Raw genomic sequence first — 20885 nt, forward strand, 5'->3', positions numbered from 1 at the left:
GACAGAGGGCAAGTGAGTGGTTTAAAAGCCTGCTACTTGACACTAGGACTTAACACCAAACATGAACTACCACTATAATACTACAAAATAAAAGCCATTAAGAAAAAGCTCTCACAGCTGGGCTGAAGCTGGTTTGGGCAGGTCTGGGTATGCATCTACCTTGCTAATGGCGCTGATATGCTCAGGGCTGGGCTGAGCTTTTACAGGGCAGACACAAGCCAGTGGTATCTGGATTCAGTCTGAGGGCCTGCTGAGGATCATTGGGTCAGCAAGATTTTAGAGGCAGGGCCTGGGGTGGGATACTTAGTGATATTTAGGAGAATCAAAGACTGCAGCCAACAGAAGGCCTTCTGCTTGGTCAGGGACTTGTAGTCTTTTGCCCTTTTGTACTTGGCCTCCCACACCTGCTGGCTTCTGTTCTAGGCAGGAAAAGCGATGTGAAACCTGCCAGCCACGGGCAGCATGATGAGGAGAGACAGCGTGACTGCCACCAAGTCCAGGGCACCACCTGGCGTCCATGAGGGCTGAGGCCACCTCACTCCAAGAAGGGGACCTACTCAATGGAAAAGAAAGCCTGCTCCTGTCAGGAGGAGCCTCTGAATCCCTGCTGCAAACACAAACCCCTTTCCCACCTGGTCAGCCAGGGGTGGTATTTACTTCCAGTACTTGTCTCTAGAAAGCGCTCTTCCTCAGGCTGGTCAGATAAACCTGGAGAGGCAATCAGCAGGGCATGGAAGAGGGGGCGGGAGGAAAGAGCCATGCAGATGGACCCACTAGCTAGGGCGACTGGGAAGAATTACACGCGGGGGCCTGGTCTGTGTCAGGTGGCTCCACACCCCTCCCAAACACACTCAGGAGCACGCAGGGGTGCTGGCTATGCTGCTGTAGTTGCTACTTGATCTCTTCAGCCAGAAGACTGAAAATCTTCTCTCAGGTCAAAGCCAAGAGGATGTTCCAGAGCTTGGCTAAGGCACCGTATACCAAATGGCCACCTGTACCTGAGGGCCAAACTCTAACTGGAAGCAAACTGCAACCACCCAGGTTAACAGTGTTAATAAGCGGAAGGCATGGATCAGCGCTTGAGAGCCACACGCACTGTTATGTACACAGAAAGTTCTGTACCTCTGTACCTATCACCGAAAGCATGAGGTTTACTTACACTTATAGAATTGCTGAGCTGTTTCACCTTCTGCTCTAGTTGTTCTCGTTCTTGTTTTAAATCTGAACTCCATTTAAGTAATTTCTGTTTTTCTTCTTCTTTTGCTGGGAAAAAAGAAAAAGGATCTTGTTTTTGACAATAAATTCTGTGAAAAGGCCACTATGTTCAGAAGGCTTGCCAAAGAAGATATCTTCCTCAAAGCTCCCCAGGCCCCACAGCCAGTGCACAGAACCTGCCCACTTAGACTCTCCCTTTTATATGTAAAGGGACGCTAAGAAAACTGTCGGTGGTGGCTTGGGCCTGGCTTTACATAAATATCACTTCTCATTTTTCCCCCCCAAGAAAGTGCTACAACAAACTTTTTACTTCGTTCAATAAAAGCTTTTCATTTTTAAATTTATAGTTCCTTTTGAAAACAAAACAAATACTGTCTCCTAGTACTTGTTCGTTTTTTTTTTAAACAAAGGGAGGCTTATACAAAAGGCAGTATGGATAACTCTTTACCTGCTTTATAGGCAATATAGGAATGAACAATTGCTAAAGTTCCAGGCCATGGAATTGCTTCTTCCTTCTTCAGCATCTGAAAAGATTTTTAGAATTTTACCCTTGAGAAAGATATATAAACACACATCCACTGTGTAGTAACAAGCAACAGTGTCTGTAGCTACTGGCAGACAAAATCCAGGAAGGATTTACGGTGGCAGTGTTGCAAAACCCTGGTCTATAGTTTCTGGACTACAAAGTCCCAGTTTATCAGCCTGAAAGAATGAGGGTCAATGGCAGGAAGAGCCAAGCCACCTGAGCCCTGGCTTAGAAAGAGGCTGGGAGTTGGCTAGGCATTCCCGTCTTTTCATGCCTGCTACACGACCCCCAACTACTCCCAACCGTCAGAAACATCAGCACACAAGCTGCAGGTCTGCATAATGGCAGCAGCCACTGGCAGCTTCGTCCTTCACCCGACATGGGCTGCCTGTCGCAATTTTAGCTTATATGTGCCTCAAAGACAGCCTGACCAAGGAAATTAAGTATCAGTTCCAAGTACTGAAGTATAATCTAGACCCCGAATAGAAAATTATCAGAGGGTCACAAAGCAGCATCAGGAAGAGAACAGAGAGAACTGTCTCTGCTACATCATGGAGACAGTAAGGGTGAGGACCAAGATTTAAAGGGGAAAACCAGAATTCCCTCAACTCAGGATTCCCAAGAACCGAGCAGGACCCCAAAGCTTGCTGAGCTACTGGGCTTATTATCTATTTAATATTTATACTTTTGCCTACTTCCAAAAAGGTCTCAAGACAGCTTATAATAAAAACATAAAGACATAAAGATACATGGATAGTTTAAATAAAAAATCAGAAACTAAACAGAAAAGGGAGGGAAGAGGCTTTCTCTTCTTTCAAATCCATGAAATATTAAGACAGTACTTTTATAGTTAGTCCTCTGATCCTGATGATGACACAGGTTAAAAGTAAAACTGCTCTTATTTGAATTAAATGATCAATTGGGCACTTCCCAGCGTTTCAACCATATGCTGAGTTTGGACCATTTTTAGAGAATGAGGCAGACAGTCTTATGGACTTTTAAGGGTAAAGGTAATGAAAAGATAAGTCATTTCAAATAGAGGGAAGCAGTTAGGGTCTCTCCACCTGTACATGAGTCACTGCCTCATGAACAGAGAACCTCTGAGAGGAGGGATGCTGTGGGGGTGAGTGCTGTGCTGTGAACAGGGCAGATGTGGCTCGGAGAACTACTGGAGAGGAAAGAGACTCAGCCATTCCCTCAGCTTAGAGGGGAAAGGAGGTCCTTCTCCTCCTCTGTCCCTCATCCTTTCTGACCCACCCACAGTACCTGGTCCTGACATCTGGGACAGATCCACATGCCCTTGGGAATCGTTTTCAGGGGAGGGTCCAAGCAGTCCAGATGATATACACGGGAACACGTGTCACACATCAGCAACTGGCCACTTTTTCTGCAAACACTGCAAAAATCCTCATGGATATCACCCTATGAAATTGAGAGGAAAGGTAAGAGAAAGGACAAAAAGGTAAAATTGGAATGTTAACGTGCACATTCTGGATACATATAAATGTTTTAGGACAATCAGCTGTGCCCCTCCAACTCATTGCAAGAGTGTTCAAGAAAAGCAGGAATTACCAATGGTGCAAGCCTGCTCTATAGAGTTGAGGTTCCCCAGGTGGGGCTAGTATTCTTAACCTTAAAGTAGAGTTTACAAGCAACTGTAACTGTGGGGTCACCTAGGCCAAAATTAGCTTTACAGGTGATAACTCAGCATTTAAGTCTTGGTACAGTCCAACTCACAAATCATAAAGTTTAAAGACATTGAAATCCATTCATCATCATTTCCCATCATCAATGGGAAAGAAGACAGACAAGAAATGGAGGTTTTCGCTAAACTCTTTGCTTGCTCTGGGAGAAAAACTATAGCCAAAGTTCAAACGGGAAAGTATTAAGTCAGGAGCAAAGTAAACTCCTATGAGTTTTCTAACATGAAGAATTAAAAAAGCCAAACAGCTGACAGTGTCCTCTTGAAACCAGTATTTGGCATTCGCTGTTCAATGGACCGTTCTATTCCAGGAGGTTTTATTCCTCCCTGTAAAATGCTTCACCAGATAGATAAAGAAGAGCAGCAGCCTAAGTGCACTCTGCTAGTCTCTCCCGCCTCCATCAGTGATGGTTCTGGTACTCAGGTGAGTCTGTGGGAGCCCTCTCAACAAAAGGCACCATCAGAAAAAAGCAGATCTATTTAAAATTTGGACAGAACATATTAAAAAAAAATGAGGTATTAAAGAGGTGTTTTTCAGTAAGTCAATCCCTGGCCTGTTCCCTGAACAGGATTAACGCTGCTGATAAGGACATCAGGGAAGGGAAGACTGAGGGGTCAGGCCAGAGGTTAACTAACAAGGCAGCACCTCAGCTTGGAGGAGACCCCGGCCTTTTCACTTCCAATGTGTTGTTTTAGAATTCTAGGCTATTCTGACAGAAGGCCTAATACAGCAATTTTGCACAAGAAGCAATGATACAGAAAGCGATGCCCAGTCCTTCCTTTCTATGATATAACCCCTCAACCACGATTGCTGAAAGGAACATATCTTCCCAGACCTACTACTTCTATCCAAAGGAAAGGAAAGGAACTATCTGGCAGTATCTACATATCTAGGGTATCTGGTGGCCTAGAAAACTGGCTGCAAAAAGTTGTAAGCTACTTCAAAGTGTGGATGGATGTTAATCTCTTTTAGTAAGACAATGTTACCTCTGGGCAGTCAAAAAATAAGATACTTAGTACATGTGTAAAAATACTACATAAGAATGCAGCCTAACAGTGTAACTTCAAGGCACCGAAAGATGTTAAGGTTTCATCCCTAGATTAACTGTGACTTTCTTCTTAAAATCAGCCTGAGGGTGGCTCTCCTCTAGAGACCTAGTCTTTCTTGAACCTTCACCCCATGTTGTAAGTCTGCATCTTTAATAAGTTTATAATAATTTTATGGCTTCAGAAACTCTTTTACACGAACCACAGGTAAAATTATCACTGATGAAGTAAATGAGACAAACTGGACATCTTATTCCAAATACCTATCTTATTTGTTGGGTAAAGAGCTCTGCTCACTTTCCTTTGCTCCAGAGTAAGGAGAACATCAGGAAGTGGAAGGTGGAGAGTACATAAAATAAAGGTTAAATAATTTCTTTCAAGTTCCTAAAGGAAAGAAAACTTCTATCCTATTTACATATCCTGTAGCAGCAGTTCATAAGCTTTTCAGTGTCAGGACCCCTTAGTAACTCTTAAAATTACTATAACCACCTCAAAGTGCTTTTGCTTATGTGAGTTGTATCTATTGCTAACTTATTGTACTAGAAGTTTTAAAACTTTTTTATTTTGAAATAAATAACAGAATCACAGGAAGTTACAAAAATCATGTATTGAAGAATGTTAAAATCCAAGAACACACAAGGGCGCATTCAGTTAGCCCTCAGAGTGCTGTCGCCACTTATCATGTAGTACCTGGAAAACCCCACTGTCCTACTTGTGAGAAAATGAGAATGAAAATGGCAAAGAATATTTTGGTATTATCATGAAAATATTTTTGGTTTTATATTTTGATTGATATTGTATTTTAAAATACATAAAATTATATTTTATATTTTGACCCCCTGTAAGAGTCTCAGTATCATACCCAGACCACAGATTGAGAACTACTGCCCACAGAAATGAATATAAAATGCCAAGATATGTATTTCGTCCACGCAGAATTGGTTCTTTGCTTAAAGAGAGCAGAGGAAGTCCCACAGAGTTGCTGCACCAGGTCCAAAGGGTTAGGCTTTGGTGACTGACCAAATTACTACCAGAAATGAAATAGTAAGTTGAATGATGGCTGACCCATGATCCTTTGCTAGGAGCTAAGGATGTATGTGTTTTGGAAACACCCTGTGGCTGTATCAATTGCAACTTCATCGTCTGCTAAACAAATTTTATAACTGTGTCAACGTATCTTCCCTTCCCATAAAAACGACCATAGTGGCAACAAGATACATCCTAAAGATTAGTGACCGGCTGGGTCTTATATTACCAACTCCTTCTAGATGGTTACTGATCCCCAGGAAATGCCTGCCTCTCAACTGTAATTGTTGAATTAACATTGCTGGGGCTTATGCTACCCAGCAGCAAACACAGAGCCCTGTGTGTTGATTTTAATCACTGCCACTGTTGGGACACTGTAAAAGTAGAAGTCAATTATCTTTAAAGAAAATCCATTCCACTAGGTTTAACCGAGAAAGTTCTCAACATATTTAATGGTTTTAGAAAAGCTTCCTTTTACCTTTTGATTCCTGAAAAGAACAAAGTTTCCATTTTAAGACGAAACCTGGCAAGAGCATTTAGTTTGTGATTTGATCTGAGTGGATCCTTTGGGTTGAGCCTCTCAAAGAAAATCATAAACCTCCTCAGCCAAAAGTCACAAAAAAGAAAAACAACATATTCTTCAGGAAAGATACTCACTTGCAGACCCACAATCATCTGTCCCCCAGCAACTGCGCATCACCTTGCAAAGGGATCCCTACCAAGAAGCCATGAGCTGGCAATACCTCGGCAATGCTTCAACTGAGGAAAACGGAGATAATCTTTGGTGCAAACAAAGTTTCTGACAGGGACTCCTGGTGCTCATTAACAGGACAGGTAGAAAACCTGTGTCAATCACTAATGCCAACAACCAATGCTGAATCTTGAGAGCAAGACTGGGTCTGTAGCCACTAGCTATTGTCCAAGGAAGGAAACCTGCCCGCGAACTCTTCTATGACCCTGGTCCTCCGAAGATGACACTTCCTTTGTTGTTTCTGGAACTGTAACTCAGGATGTGCATACGGTATGCTTTTGCTATTTGGAGAGGGGTAGACCTAATTATTAAGTACTAAGAAGCTTCAAGTTCAAGGGATTTTACCTGAAGACGATCCTAAAGACAAGCTCTGTAATTCACAAAAGAACTGGGATGTGCACAAAATGAAACTCTTGGTTTCCCTCCTCATCTTCCAGTAAATGGCAGCTTTATCCTTTAAGTTGTTTAGGCCAAAACCTTTGGCTATTCTCTTTTTCTCACATCCCCTTATCTAATCCTGCTGGCTCTTCAAAATACATGCAGACCCCATCAGTTTTTTCCATCTCTACTTCCGCCATTCAATCGGGCCAAGCCATCGTGAGCTCTTCCCAGGATGACTGCAACAGCCTCCTAACTGGTCTCCCTGCTCCCATCCTATCCTCCCCACAGTCTCTTCTCCGTTGTCAGACACAGTGATCACTCTAAAATCCAAGCCAATTTTGCAAACGCCTTAAAAATAATAAATGCACAGGATAGATCATACCTTGGGTCACAAATCAAGCCTTGGTAAATTTAAGAAAATTGAAATCGTATCAAGTATCTTTTCCGACCACAACGTTATGAGACTAGATATCAATTACAGGGAAAAAGCTGTAAAAAACACAAACACATGGAGGCTAAGCAATACACTACTAAGTAACCAAGAGATCACTGAAGAAATCAAAGAGGAAATAAAAAAATACCTAGAAACAAATGACAATGAAAACACGATGACCCAAAACCTATGCGATGCAGCAAAGGCAGTTCTCAGAGGGAAGCTTATAGCAATACAATCCTACCTCAGGAAACATCTCAAATAAACAACCTAACTTTACAAGTAAAGCAATTAAGAGAAAGAAGAACAAAAAACCCCCAAAGTTAGCAGAAGGAAAGAAATCATAAAGATCAGCTCAGAAATAAATGAAAAAGAAATGAAGAAAACAAGAGAAAAGATCAATAAAAGTAAAAGCTGGTTCTTTGAGAAGATAAACAAAATTGATAAACCTTTAGCCAGACTCATCAAGAAAAAAAGGGAGAAGACTCAAATCAACAGAATTAGAAATGAAAAAGGAGACGGCACAACTGACACTGCAGAAATACAAAGAATCATGAGAGATTACTACAAGGAACTCTATGCCAATAAAATAGACAACCTGGAAGAAATGGACAAATTCTTAGAAAAGTACAACGTTCCGAGACTGAACCAGGAAGAAATAGAAAATATAAACAGACCAATCACCAGCAGAGAAATTGAAACTGGGATTAAAAATCTTCCAACAGACAAAAGCCCAGGACCAGATGGCTTCACAGGCGAATTCTATCAAACACTTAGAGAAGAGCTAACACCTATCCTTCGCAAACTCTTCCAAAATATAGCAGAGGGAGGAACACTCCCAAACTCATTCTACGAGGCCACCATCACCCTGATACTAAAACCAGACAATGATGTCACAAACAAAGAAAACTACAGGCCAGTATCAGTGATGAACATAGATGCAAAAATCCTCAACAAAATACTAGCAAACAGAATCCAACAGCACATTAAGAGGATCATACACCATGATCAAGTGGGGTTTATCCCAGGGATGCAAGGATTCTTCAATATACGCAAATCAATCAGTGTGATAAGCCATATTAACAAACTGAAGGGTAAAAACCATATGATCATCTCAATAGATGCAGAAAAGGCTTTAGACAAAATTCAACACCCATTTATGATAAAAACCCTCCAGAAAGTAGGCATAGAGGGAACTTACGTCAACATAATAAAGGCCATATATGACAAACCCACAGCCAACATCATTCTCAGTGGTGAAAAACGGAAACCATTTCCATTAAGCTCAGGAAAAAGACAAGCTTGCCCACTCTCACCACTACTATTCAACATAGTTTTGGAAGTTTTAGCCACAGCAATCAGGGAAGAAGAAGAAATAGAAGGAATGCAAATTGGAAAAAAAGAAGTAAAACTGTCACTGTTTGCAGATGACATGATACTATGCACAGAGAATCCTAAAGATGCTACCAGAAAACTACTAGAGCTAATCAATGAATCTGGTAAAGGAGCAGGATACAAAATTAATGCACAGAAATCTCTTGCATTCCTATACACTAATGATGAAAAATCTGAAAGAGAAATTAAGGAAACACTCCCATTTACCACTGCTACAAAAAGAATAAAATACCTAAGAATAAACCTACCTAAGGAGACAAAGGACCTGTATGCAGAAAACTATGAGACACTGATGAAAGAACTTAAAGATAATACAAACAGATGGAGAGATATACCATGTTGTGGGACTGGAAGAATCAACATTGTGGAAATGACTATACTACCCAAAGCAACCTACAGATTCAATTCAATCTCTATCAAACTACCAATGGTATTTTTCACAGAATTAGAACAAAAAAGTTCACAATTTGTATGGAAACACAAAAGACCCCGAATAGCCAAAGCAATCTGGAGAAAGAAAAACAGAGCTGGAGGAATCAGGCTCCCGGACTTCAGACTATACTACAAAGCTACAGTAATCAAGACAGTATGGTACTGGCACCAAAACAGAAATGCAGATCAGTGGAACAGGACAGAAAGCCCTGAGATAAACCCACGCACATATGGTCACCTTCTCTTTGATAAAGGAGGCAAGAATATACAATGGAGAAAAGACAGCCTCTTCAATAAGTGGTGCTGGGAAAGCTGGACAGCTACATGTAAAAGAATGAAATTAGAACACTCCCTAACACCATACACAAAAATAAACTCAAAATGGATTAAAGACCTAAATGTAAGGCCAGACACTAGCAAACTCTTAGAGGAAAACATAGGCAGAACACCCTATGACATAAATCGCAACAAGATCGTTTTTGACCCACCTCCTAGAGAAAGGGAAATAAAAACAAACAAACAAAAAAACCAAATGGGACCTAATGAAACTTAAAAGCTTTTGCACAGCAAAGGAAACCATAAACAAGATGAAAAGACAACCCTCAGAATGGGAGAAAATATTTGCAAATGAAGCAAATGACAAAGGATTAATCTCCACAATATACAAGCAGCTCGTGCAGCTCAATATCAAAAAAACAAACAACCCAATCCAAAAATGGGCAGAATAGCTAAATAGACATTTCACCAAAGAAGATATACAGATTGCCAACAAACACATGAAAGGATGCTCAACATCACTAATCATTAGAGAAATGCAAATGAAAACTACAACGAGGTATCACCTCACACCGGTCAGAATGGCCATCATCAAAAAGTCTACAAACAATAAATGCTGGACAGGGTGTGGAGAAAAGGGAACCCTCTTGCACTGTTGGTGGGAATGTAAATTGATACAGCCACTATGGAGAATAGTATGGAGGTTCTTTAAAAAACTAAAAAGAGGGGCTTCCCTGGTGGTGCAGTGGTTGAGAATCTGCCTGCTAATGCAGGGGACACGGGTTCGAGCCCTGGTCTGGGAGGATCCCACATGCTGCGGAGCAACTAGGCCCGTGAGCCACAACTACTGAGCCTGCGAGTCTGGAGCCTGTGCTCCGCAACGAGAGAGGCCGCGATAGTGAGAGGCCCGCGCACGATGAAGAGTGGCCCCCACTTGCCACAACTAGAGAAAGCCCTCGCACAGAAACGAAGACGCAACACAGCAAAAATAAATATTAATTAATTAATAAACTCCTACCCCCCAACGTCTTCTTTAAAAAAAAACTAAAAAGAGAACTACCATACGACCCCGCAATCCCACTACTGGGCATATACCCTGAGAAAACCGTAATTCAAAAAGAGTCATGTACCACGATGTTCACTGCAGCACTGTTTACAATAGCAAGGACATGGAAGCAACCTAAGTATCGATTGACAGATGAATGGATAAAGATGTGGCACAAATATACAATGGAGTATTACTCAGCCATAAAAAGAAACGAAGTTGAGTTATTTGTAGTGAGGTGGATGGACACAAAGTCTGTCATACAGAGTGAAGTAAGTCAGAAAGAGAAAAACAAATACCGTGTGCTAACACATACATATGGAATCCAAAAAAAAAAAAAAGGTTCTGAAGAACCTAGGGGCAGGACAGGAATAAAGATGTAGACGTAGAGAGTGGACTTGAGGACACGGGGTGGGGGAAGGGTAAGCTGGGACGAAGTGAGAGAGTGTCATGGACATATATACACTACCAAATGTAAAATAAACAGCTAGTGGGAAGCAGCTGCATCTCACAGGGAGATCAGCTCGGTGCTTTGTGACCACCTAGAGGCGTGGGATAGGGAGGGTGGGAGGGAGACGCAAGAGGGAGGGGATATGGGGATATATGTATAAGTACAGCTGATTCACTTTGTTAAACAGCAGAAACTAACACACCATTGTAAAGCTCTTATACGCCGATAAAGATGTTAAAAATAATAATAATAAATGCAGGCAAGAACCTTCAAAGGCTGCTAAAACCACTAAGTTTGCTGGGGAACTGGATATTTTTATAGACTCGACACTATCTTCACCTAAGGAAACAGGCATCTTTAGGATTAGAGATATTTGACTGAGTCTATCTTAAGAGATGAAAGCTAATATCACCAACAATGGGACAGATGGACAACATGTGCCTCTTGTGATGCACTGAGAATCAGTGCATCATCAGGTATTTAGTGCTCCTACAAAAATGCATACCCTGAATCTATTCTTGAGAAAACAATCAGATCATCCAAATGGAGGGACACTCTATACAGCAACTGGCCTATCTTTTAAAAAATGTCAGTGTCACGAAGGACAAAGACAGGCTGAGAAACTGTTCCAGAGTAAGGAGACTAAAGACAAAACACCATAAAAATTAATGTCAAGAGTGATCTTGAGTTGGATCCTGGAGCAGAAAAAACAAAGTGCCACTAAGGCATTTATTGAGATAATTGGAGAAATCTGAAGATGGGCTGTATACTATAAAAATAATGTTTTGTCATATTAAATTTCCTCAATCTGATAACTGTATTGTGGCTACGTCAGAGAGTGTCTTTGTTTTTAGGAGATATACACGGAAGTATTTTGGGTGAAGATTCACGATGTCTTCAACTTCTTAACTAGATCAGCAAAACAAGTGTGTGGTGGTGGGAAGTAGCATATGTGGCGAAATTGTAACAATCGGTGAATCTAGGAGGAGGGTACATATTCCTTCCTTGTGTTGTTGTTGCAACTTTTCTGTAGGTTTGGAAAGTTTCAAAATAAAAAGTGAAAAGTAACGTCACTCCTCTACTTAAAACCCTGGAGCATCTCCCATCTCACTCAGAGTAAAAGCTACAAGGCCCTGCGAGACGGGCCCTGCCCTCTGAGGTCTCCTCTCCCACTGCTCCTGCCTGCCCACTAAGCCCTTCTTCTCTACGCCATATACACTTGCTCCAACGAGCAGGGCTTCTGCACTGCTGTTCCCTCTGCGTGGAATGCTCTTCCCCGCCCCAGATACTCCAACATGCTCCATTCCCACCAGAGAGGCTGTCTCTCACCACTCTTCATAAAACAGCAACCTCCTGCCGTAACTCCTTATGCCCCTGATTCTGTGTCAAGTTTTTTTTCACAGCACTTATCATGACCTGATATTTAAATGTTCATTTGCTTATCACCTGCCTCTGGCCGTGCAATACAAGCTCCCTGAGGGCAAGGAGCTGGTTCTGTGCCCTGTTCTGTCCCCAGTCTCAACAACAGTGCATGCTCAGCAGAGCAGTGCTCAGTATTTGTTGAGTGAATTCACCGCTTTGTAAGCACTCATTTAAAAAGAGGGCACTAGTTTGCACTCCTGCAGCCTCTGGGGGAAGGGCTACTAAGCATCTGATGCTTTTTTCAGGAGCCTGTTTCTGACCAATTCTGATGAATAAAGTTGCTTTTCGGAAAAGCTGTCTTGAATTTTACTTGAAGCAGGAAACACGGACTGCTAGGCGAATGTACACCTTTGTTCATTATCCCCACCCCCCAAAACTGACGACAGACACCTGCACACCTCTCAATGATACGACCTGACTTCCCCACCCCATCCCCCTTCCTGAGAACTCCTTCACCTCAGATAAATTCCAGACTTTGAAAACCCTGACTGAGCCTCCTAATGTGGTATTTAATATGATTCTCAAGGACATGGCAGGACCTGGGACCCCAGCAGAAAGCTGCCTTACGTGGCACACAGTGTCCTGTAGGGATTACTGCTGTTCCAGGGTTAGTCAAGGAGATGCAACTGGTAAGGAGACAACATATGATAACGGTTTCCCCGATTTAAGCTCTGAGAAAGAGAGTGAGCTTTTCCCAAGTTACTTACGTCTGTGGAGGTGGGGCTGGGCAGGGACACAGGCTGAACAGGTGCAGGGAAAGTGAATGTGGTCTCTGTCTTTTCATTTTCAGGGGAGTCAGGATGACTGGATGGGGGGGATGTTGGGGTTAGGGCTCCAAACCCCAGCACTGCATTGTATTTTGGAGGACGACCTACAGACCGAGAAAAGGGAACAAAAGGGAAAAAAGGGGGAGGGAAAGAAAGGGGGAAAAATGATCTTACATACCTTTGGCCAGTGTTCCTCATTGGCTAGCATGGAAAAGGAAGTGAGGTAGCAGAGAGAAGGTTAATACAACAGTCCCAAAGAGAGGAAAAGAAGCAAAGATTTAAATGTCATTCGAAACAAATGCATGAGTGTCGAAGGGAGGATAAGAGAGCCTCAGAGAATGACAGGAGATACTGGGTTATGTTAAAGGTCTTCGCCTTGGGCAGATTATGGAGACATTCCTCAACTATTACAATTTGAGATTTCTAACGGGAGAACAAGATATCAAAGCCCAACAGGAGCCAAGGCCAGGGAGAAGAACTTATTTTCTTTTTCCATATCTTTTGCATATTGTTTCCTAAGGTTTTTCTGCAATCGTTATTCTTATAATAATATTAATGATTCTCAGTTCCCACAAACAGATTGGCTGAGGATCTCTGCTTTTCCTCTTCTCTCCTGCCCACATTTTGGTTACTTCATTGCTTGTGAGGGTAGAGAAAGGCAAAGGGAGGAGGCAAAATTCAAGTTAACTATTCTTACCCCTTCTGGCAGAGCTAGGAAGACATATGTTCTGGGAGTAGCTGGAACCTAAGAGCTAAAAAGACCTTCTGGGCTTAACAGTGAATTTAAGTAAGTCTGGACTCAGATACCCTTCCCAGTTGATCAAAAATCATCTCCCTGCTTTCCATCACAAACATTCCAGTGAACTACATGTCTTAGAACTGGGGTGTTCCAAAGTCTCAGGAAAAGCCCTGTCATCAGCAACAGCTACCGGAAAGAGCTGATTTGAGCAGAAGCATTTTGAGTCAAACCTCATGGCTACAGAGAATCTACAAATGGGCCCCAATGCGTATGGGAGGTCCAGGTCAACCACTCTTGCCTTATGATATATCTAAGTCAGGGTCCTTGTCTTCTAAGGGCCAAAGGTCATAGCTTCTAAGCTATAAGTGATCAAAGTGTACGCCCAGCACACCATAGGCAAAAAAAGAGCCGGAGAGGTACACAACTGCCTACGAGCACTGGTGGATGCTATGTGGGATCATGACTTTGCCAACAGTTATAATTTATATTGGAATTATGCACAAGAGTCATGATTCTGTCAGCTATTACACAAACATTACCTATCTGTGTTAAACCGGCACTGTGTGCAGTACAAAGACAGATCGTACTGGTTTGCCTTTTCTAGGGTATTTAGTGCTGCTAGAAGGGTAAGTGGAAGATAAATGCTCTTTGTTTACCCACAGAAGGCACGTCCTAGGCATTGTGAATGCAGGCTTTCATCCTCTGACCTTGGCAAGAGATGCCAAGGTCTTTCTGGCTCATTTAACCCCTATCCTCTCAGCAGATACTGCCCACTAGCAGGCCAATTAACTGTGGCTTCTGGCTGGGGGGCTCCTTTCTGAGAACTGTGTCAGAGGTCACTAAAACAACCCCAAACAAAAGAAAACAACAAAAAATAACCCATGACACTGGTTACTGTGGCCCAGGAATCAATATGAAACAATGACTTAGGGATTACCATCGAAATATGTTTTGGCTTCTTGAAGGAGGGGCTGATGAAACACTAGCGTGGGTGTGCTATCTCTCTGAGGGGAAGAGACAGTAACCACTGTACCACCGGTACAGTGCTAGCCCTCCCTAAGGCAGACAGAGGGTCGGGATGACCTCCTAAGCTTCCAACGGCTCTGAGATTGCTGTGCATACAGAAAAATTAGCATGCTACTCCACTCACTCTGCAACCTTTCTAGCCTGGAACTGTAATTCAAGGACACATTATCACGTGGAGAAAAGGACCTTGGGATGTATTACTGACATCAAAGAACCATTTCAGAGCCTTGTTTATAAGCTCAAACTCTGAGCTATTAAGACCTATTTAGACCTGCATGGTGAAGGCAGCTGCTGACCTGACAGTGAGGTGGAATGCCCGCCCTGGAAGGTCTGAAATTGGGGGATGGAGCTCTTGAGGAATTTCTGCTCTGGGAAGCCTGTTTCGACAGTGATGTTGTCTTCTTTAGTTGCAGGTGCTCTCTTCTCATAGATTCAAAATTCTCAGTGTGGCTACCTCTCTCCTTCCTGCAAAGTCTGCAGCTCACAGAAGCTTAAGAGTTGTGCTCTGTCCTCACTGGCATCAGGACAACTTAGACACCACTAAGAACACCTTGGCAACACCGGTGCTCTGTTGTGCTCGATGATGCTAAAATGCTCCCTTTTACAGGGTGTTCTGTTCATTGGGCTATTCATCGACAGCCTGAGGGGCCTGGGGCAGAAATCCTGCAATAAGCCATCCCCCTCAGCCAGCTTTGCCAGAACCCCGGGAAGGGGAGCTTTTGATTCAGTATACAGAACTCGAATAAGAGAGCTCACTCTCTTCTCCCCCCATTCTCAGAGAACAACAACAAAACTATATTCAAGGGATACAGGAGTTAGGCTCTAGGACAACGGGAGGAGGGAGGGGAAAGAAACACAACACAGAAGGCAAAAGCAACAGCAAGGGAGAGATGCACAAAAGGTACTCACCTCTCTTCCGGGTCCCAGGATGCATTGTACTGTTCAGGTACGTGACTGCACTCTTCTTACGCTTTCGGGATTGAAGAAAGAAAGGTGACTGGTTGAATAGCGTGGTTACTACTAATACCGGCACAAGCCAAAGACCAAGCACAGCATGCCCGTCAACATGCCAACTAGTTAGTGCTAGTCACCCAGAGGTCTCAGTGATAACTGGACTTATCATATGTACTTGGCTCTGAAAGAATATTCCAGAGAGGTACGTCTCTGCTTTAGAAGAAAGTTGTGTTCAGGTGACAGGATGAGTTAAAATTTTAAGGTAGGTTTGTATCTACTTAAACTTCAGGAAAAAACTAAGGGGGAAACAGCGAATAATAAAGATGAAATAATGTTCTCAGCCAGAGAAAAATCCATCATTTTACAAAGCTGGCCAAGTACAATCAGGGTACTGCTCGTAAGCAGCTTTTCAGATGGGAGGTGCTGAACAAGCCCTAAATAAAACTGGAAACGTGAGGGAATGGCCAAGTGCTGGCCAGGAATACCTCTGGCTCAAAGACCGCGCCACTGTACACTGGATTTGCTGTCGTTCTTCTTTTTCGTTCTTGCCGCTTGCTTTGGATTTCTTGGGAAAGCAAAAGGTCTGGATTAGAAGAAAGGTATGGAGAACCCCCCAAACTTAACTTCATTGTTTACTTATTGGTTTTCCCAGGACAAATCAGAAATGAGAATAAGTCTCTTGGTTTCACTGCAGCCTCAGCAAAGGGAAGCACGCTGCTGGGAGCAAATATGTAGGACCATCCACTCTCACCTCTTGTAAAGCAAGGCCATGCTGTCCTACAGTGTGGCTCTCTGTGATTGAGAGCTTAACAGTAGACAACACTTGTAAAAGTGTCCTGATTTACTTTTAGATCAGTGTAATATAGGTGTGGATGAACTTTATCCACAGACCTAGATTGAGTAATCATAGTTCACCATTCTTGAATTAAATCACTAGAACAGGTATAGCTTTGCAACTATTCTTAAGATTCCAATAACCCAGAGTGACTGAAAAATACAGACAAAGACTTGCCAGAGGGGCATTTGCTACTTTATGCTGCCAAAAGTTTCTCTAAGTGAACGGAGTCACCTTAATGCAGGCAACTAGGGAGCTTGCCCAGGACAGCAGTGTGGATAAATAATGACAGGAAGGGGAGGGGCTGAACATTAGATATAAGGAAGGTAAGTTTACTCCAAGAAAAGAGTCCATACTGGTTGAATCATACTGTGCTTGTGTTCCAATTTTCAATTCTAACAATAAAGCAAACAACATTTTCAAGAACAAAGCCCTGGGCCAGAAGCAAGGTAGCGCCATGAATATCTTCTCTTACCTTCTAGATGGTCATGTGTTACCAACCCTAGAGACACCATGAAGGCAAGTTTCTGTGCCAGAGAAACAAAAGAAGAATATACTTCAGTGTGGGTTCTCGCAAAGTCAGCTGCATATTCCTAGTTAGACTCCTGCGGAAAGCCAGCTGGTGGCTGAAAGGAAGCCGGGTTCAGGTGAACAAGGAGTGGGCACCCTCCACTCTTAGCAGCTATGGAGCCGCTCTGGAAGCTTTCTGATCTTACAGGGATCAAAAGAGAAGGACTGGGGCCTGTATCTTCCACTCTCTCAATGGCAGAAATCAGTATCTTGAATGACCTAAGTTTTTTCCAGAAAAATTCGCAAGGAGGGAAGAGGACTTCACACTGAAGAAACACACAGAGGGTTACAAACAGCCTCCCATACAAGCAGCTCCAAATTCTAAGTACTTCATTTGTCATACCAGGCCAGGGGTTCTTATATTTTTGCTACCACTGATTGGACAATAACTCAAAGCTAAGTGAGTTTGAGGAATGACAGCAGGTGGTTCTGCTTAAGACTATGATTTTTCAATCAACCGTGGACCTACAAATTATAGAGTGCTTTCTGTCTGACCACCACTCTCAGGGCTCCATCAGAAGCCAGACTGATCAGAACACCGTACTCCAAAGCTGGAACGTTAGACGCTTAAAAATGGAGAGAGCAACAGATTGATTACTATTTTGCTCTTTGGTTGCATGTGGTCTGGAAAGTACGCCTTTATTTTCTGCTGTACCACCGCATGCAGCTGCTAAATATGCCAAATAACGTATCATCCATTTCTCTCAGTGATGAATAAGGAACATCATTAGTTGTCAGGAGACATAAGCCTGCAGAATTATTCATACCACAATTTGGTCTTTGAAAATCCTGACATTTTACCCTCAACTTTAAATATCATGGTATTCTGGCCTGAAGTGACAGGTTCAAGCTATTCGAGGTACGGAGTGTTTTATAAAGATAATCTTGAACAAGCCACTTGAGAACACAGACATGTCCTTTACTGGTATCCACAGAGTCCTGAAGAAATGTTTTAATTTTATTTCTTATTTCAGAAACTAGGGTGGGCACCTATCCTCCCGACAGCCAGAGTACTTCAGTAACGAAAAGCGTCTTGGACGTGCTGCCCATTTTCTCCATTGCATACATTTTGTGGCTGCCAGTTAACTACATTCCTAATTTTCACTATTCCTTCAAAACTTAAGATTAGAAGGCTGTCTACCAACTGTTCTCTGTTAATAAAGCAGTGTGTGAACTGACATTCAGATGCACCTTCTTTTAATCAAGTAACAGCATCCTTCTTGGCCACTCACACCCAACTCATCTTTGCCAGTCTAGATCAAGCTCATAAAAGAATTGTTAAATGGAAAAAAAATCTCTTCTGTAGAACAGATTTTAAGTGATAAACAGAATAAAAAGCTGTCAAGAACTTTTGCCTTATCTATGTACCACACATATGCCAATAACTAATTTATTCCCTTTATGGCAGTGATTCTGTCCAATTAGAAATATGTGTTATTCCACATGATGCTACTTGCTTGCCCACACTGTGCCATTGACATAAGATATCCTTTAGTTTCTTGGGTTTTTTAAATACATTTATTTATTTATTTTTGGCTGCATTGGGTCTTTGTTGCTGCGTGCGGGCTTTCTCTAGTTGCGGCGAGCGGGGGCTACTCTTTACTGCGGTGCACGGGCTTCTCAGTGCGGTGGCTTCTCTTGTTGAGGAGGACGGGCTCTAGGTGAGCGGGCTTCAGTAGTTGTGGCACGTGGGCTCAGCAGTTGTGGCTCGCGGGCTCTAGAGCACAGGCTCAGTAGCCGTGGCACACAGGCTTAGTTGCTCCACGGCATGTGGGATCTTCCTGGACCAGGGCTTGAACCCGTGTCCCCTGCGTTGGCAGGAGGATTCTTAACCATTGCGCCACCAGGGAAGTCCTCTTTTAGTTTCTTTTGATAAGGAAATTTTGCTAATTGCTGTTTTCCCCTCTCCAAGCCCAATACTTGTCATTAATTTTGCAGATTATTTTATAAGTTTCTCAGCAATATGCATGACTAGGACTTCTTTTAGGTTCAAGTTTTGGTCTCTTCTTTAAAGACAAATTAAAAATTAATTCATTTCATATCAGAAAGTGTTATAATTTGTACTTGCTTTAAAAAAAACCTGAACTGGCTTAATAAATCACTGCTTCAAAAAAATGACATGAAGCTTTGATGGCTTTATGCCACTATTTGACATGGTTTCATTAAAAAGAATGCACTGAGGATCGAAGGAAATGGACTGCTGGTCTAATAAAATCCAACTATCATATATTCATCATCATATTACCTGTCCACATTTTTCTTTTATAGCTGCTTGTACAAAAGTATCAAACTAAAACATCTCTTGCCTAAGGACATACAAATTCACATTCTATATTTGTACCACAGTTTTGTTTGCTATTTAAGTTTATAATTCTATCCTAAGTTGTAGTACAGATGCTAGTATTTTCATCCCTACTTTTATGCTTCAATGAACTACTTATGAGCTACTGATTCATCTGGGATTTGGGGATCTAATGCAATACAATAGTAATAACAAAAATGCACGTGTAACAATTGTAATCGATAACACAGACCTTAACTGAGTGAACTGGACATCTTTTAAATGTTGGCTGAGACAAACAAAACATAATGATCATTAGGAATGCAGTGGGATACTGCATTTGGCAATAACATTACTGAACAGTGAGAAAGCACAAGACAAGGATATCAAGTGATTCAGAGAGCAAGTGTCCCTCATGATGCACGTGAATAAGTCGCATCACATAGACTGAGCCATGCCTTGGAGGGCTGGGCCTACCTGAGGGTTCTCCTCCCGTTTTGGTTTGGGTGCAGTAGGTGGAGTGATGGTGCGGCTCTCCGTTTGTTTCTCATCTGTTTCTGTGTGGGATTTAATTGTCTAGAAGAAGAAAATTAAATGAAACTTCAGAATTCACTTTTTTATTAAAAGAATAAAAGAAAACATAGTTTGACTGTTGCCAACAAGAAAGAAAAGAACATACTCAAATTGGAAACATTAATAAAGGAGATAATACGGACTTCATTGTAGAAGGGGGAAAAAGTAAAATGGAAGGCCCCAGCTGAAATGATTAAATTGCATGACTAGAATAGCTATGAATCTATAAATACAACAGTCTATTTCAATGTACTTTAGGAGGCAGGGGTAGTTTCCCAGAAGTAAGTCCATTCTTGTTACATATGGGTCAAGCTCTAGTTCATAGCATGCTTAGGATCTGAATGATGTCCAAAAAAATCTTAGATACACACTTTTCTATTTCAGAACAATTCTAATCACCATCTAAGAGAGGTTGCAGAACTATCCTTACTTGGGATATTTAAAACCTGCCTATATCATCCGTTAGAGGAGAGATGCAGTTGCCAAGGAAAGGCCATCTTGTAAAAGGCTGCCATCCTGATTACGGCCAAGCTCATCTTCCAGATGCGTCCATTCAAACAAAAGAAACACCAGTAGCATTACCATCTTCAGACACAAATGGCAGCTAGCAAACTAGCAGACTGGGTTTGCATTACTATTCTTATCTTGACCCAATGGCTAATTCATTTCATGAAACCCTCTGTAAATACTGAAATGATATTAGAACAGTGGATATAAAACTATAAACATAAACCTAATTTACATTTTCAAAATTAAAAACCATGCAGAAAAGGATTATAAGAGACTACTACAAACAACTATATGCCAATAAAATGGACAACCATGAAGAAACGGACAAAGTCCTGGAAAGGTACAATTTTCCAAGACTGAACCAGGAAGAATTAGAAAATATAAACAAATCAATCACAAGTAATGAAATTGAAACCATAATTAAAAATCTTCCAACAAACAAAATCCAGGACCAGATGGCTTCACAGGTGATTTCTATGAAACATTAAGAGAAGAGCTAACACCCATCCTTCTCAAACTCTTCCAAAA

The 20885-nt window shown here is 42.0% G+C and overlaps 1 protein-coding gene across 10 annotated transcripts in view; it reads right to left on the reverse strand.

Annotated features, from left to right (window-relative positions):
• PHF21A (PHD finger protein 21A) overlaps positions 1 to 20885 on the reverse strand; it is a 191872-nt gene that overhangs the window by 993 nt on the left and 169994 nt on the right. For all 10 annotated transcript variants that reach the window (XM_029207770.1, XM_029207771.1, XM_029207767.1 and 7 more), the window contains 8 exons: positions 19752 to 19850; positions 16899 to 16950; positions 16074 to 16153; positions 15544 to 15604; positions 12810 to 12973; positions 3008 to 3163; positions 1664 to 1739; positions 1160 to 1263 (listed from right to left, as the gene is read on the reverse strand). In XM_029207770.1, the coding sequence (XP_029063603.1) occupies positions 1160 to 1263; positions 1664 to 1739; positions 3008 to 3163; positions 12810 to 12973; positions 15544 to 15604; positions 16074 to 16153; positions 16899 to 16950; positions 19752 to 19850 (792 nt within the window). The remainder of the gene's footprint in view (positions 1 to 1159; positions 1264 to 1663; positions 1740 to 3007; positions 3164 to 12809; positions 12974 to 15543; positions 15605 to 16073; positions 16154 to 16898; positions 16951 to 19751; positions 19851 to 20885) is intronic.

Source organism: Monodon monoceros, unplaced genomic scaffold, assembly GCF_005190385.1.
Source record: "Monodon monoceros isolate NGI ecotype Baffin Bay Population unplaced genomic scaffold, NGI_Narwhal_1 Super_Scaffold_7, whole genome shotgun sequence".
In the NCBI taxonomy this organism is placed as follows: Eukaryota; Metazoa; Chordata; class Mammalia; order Artiodactyla; family Monodontidae; genus Monodon; species Monodon monoceros.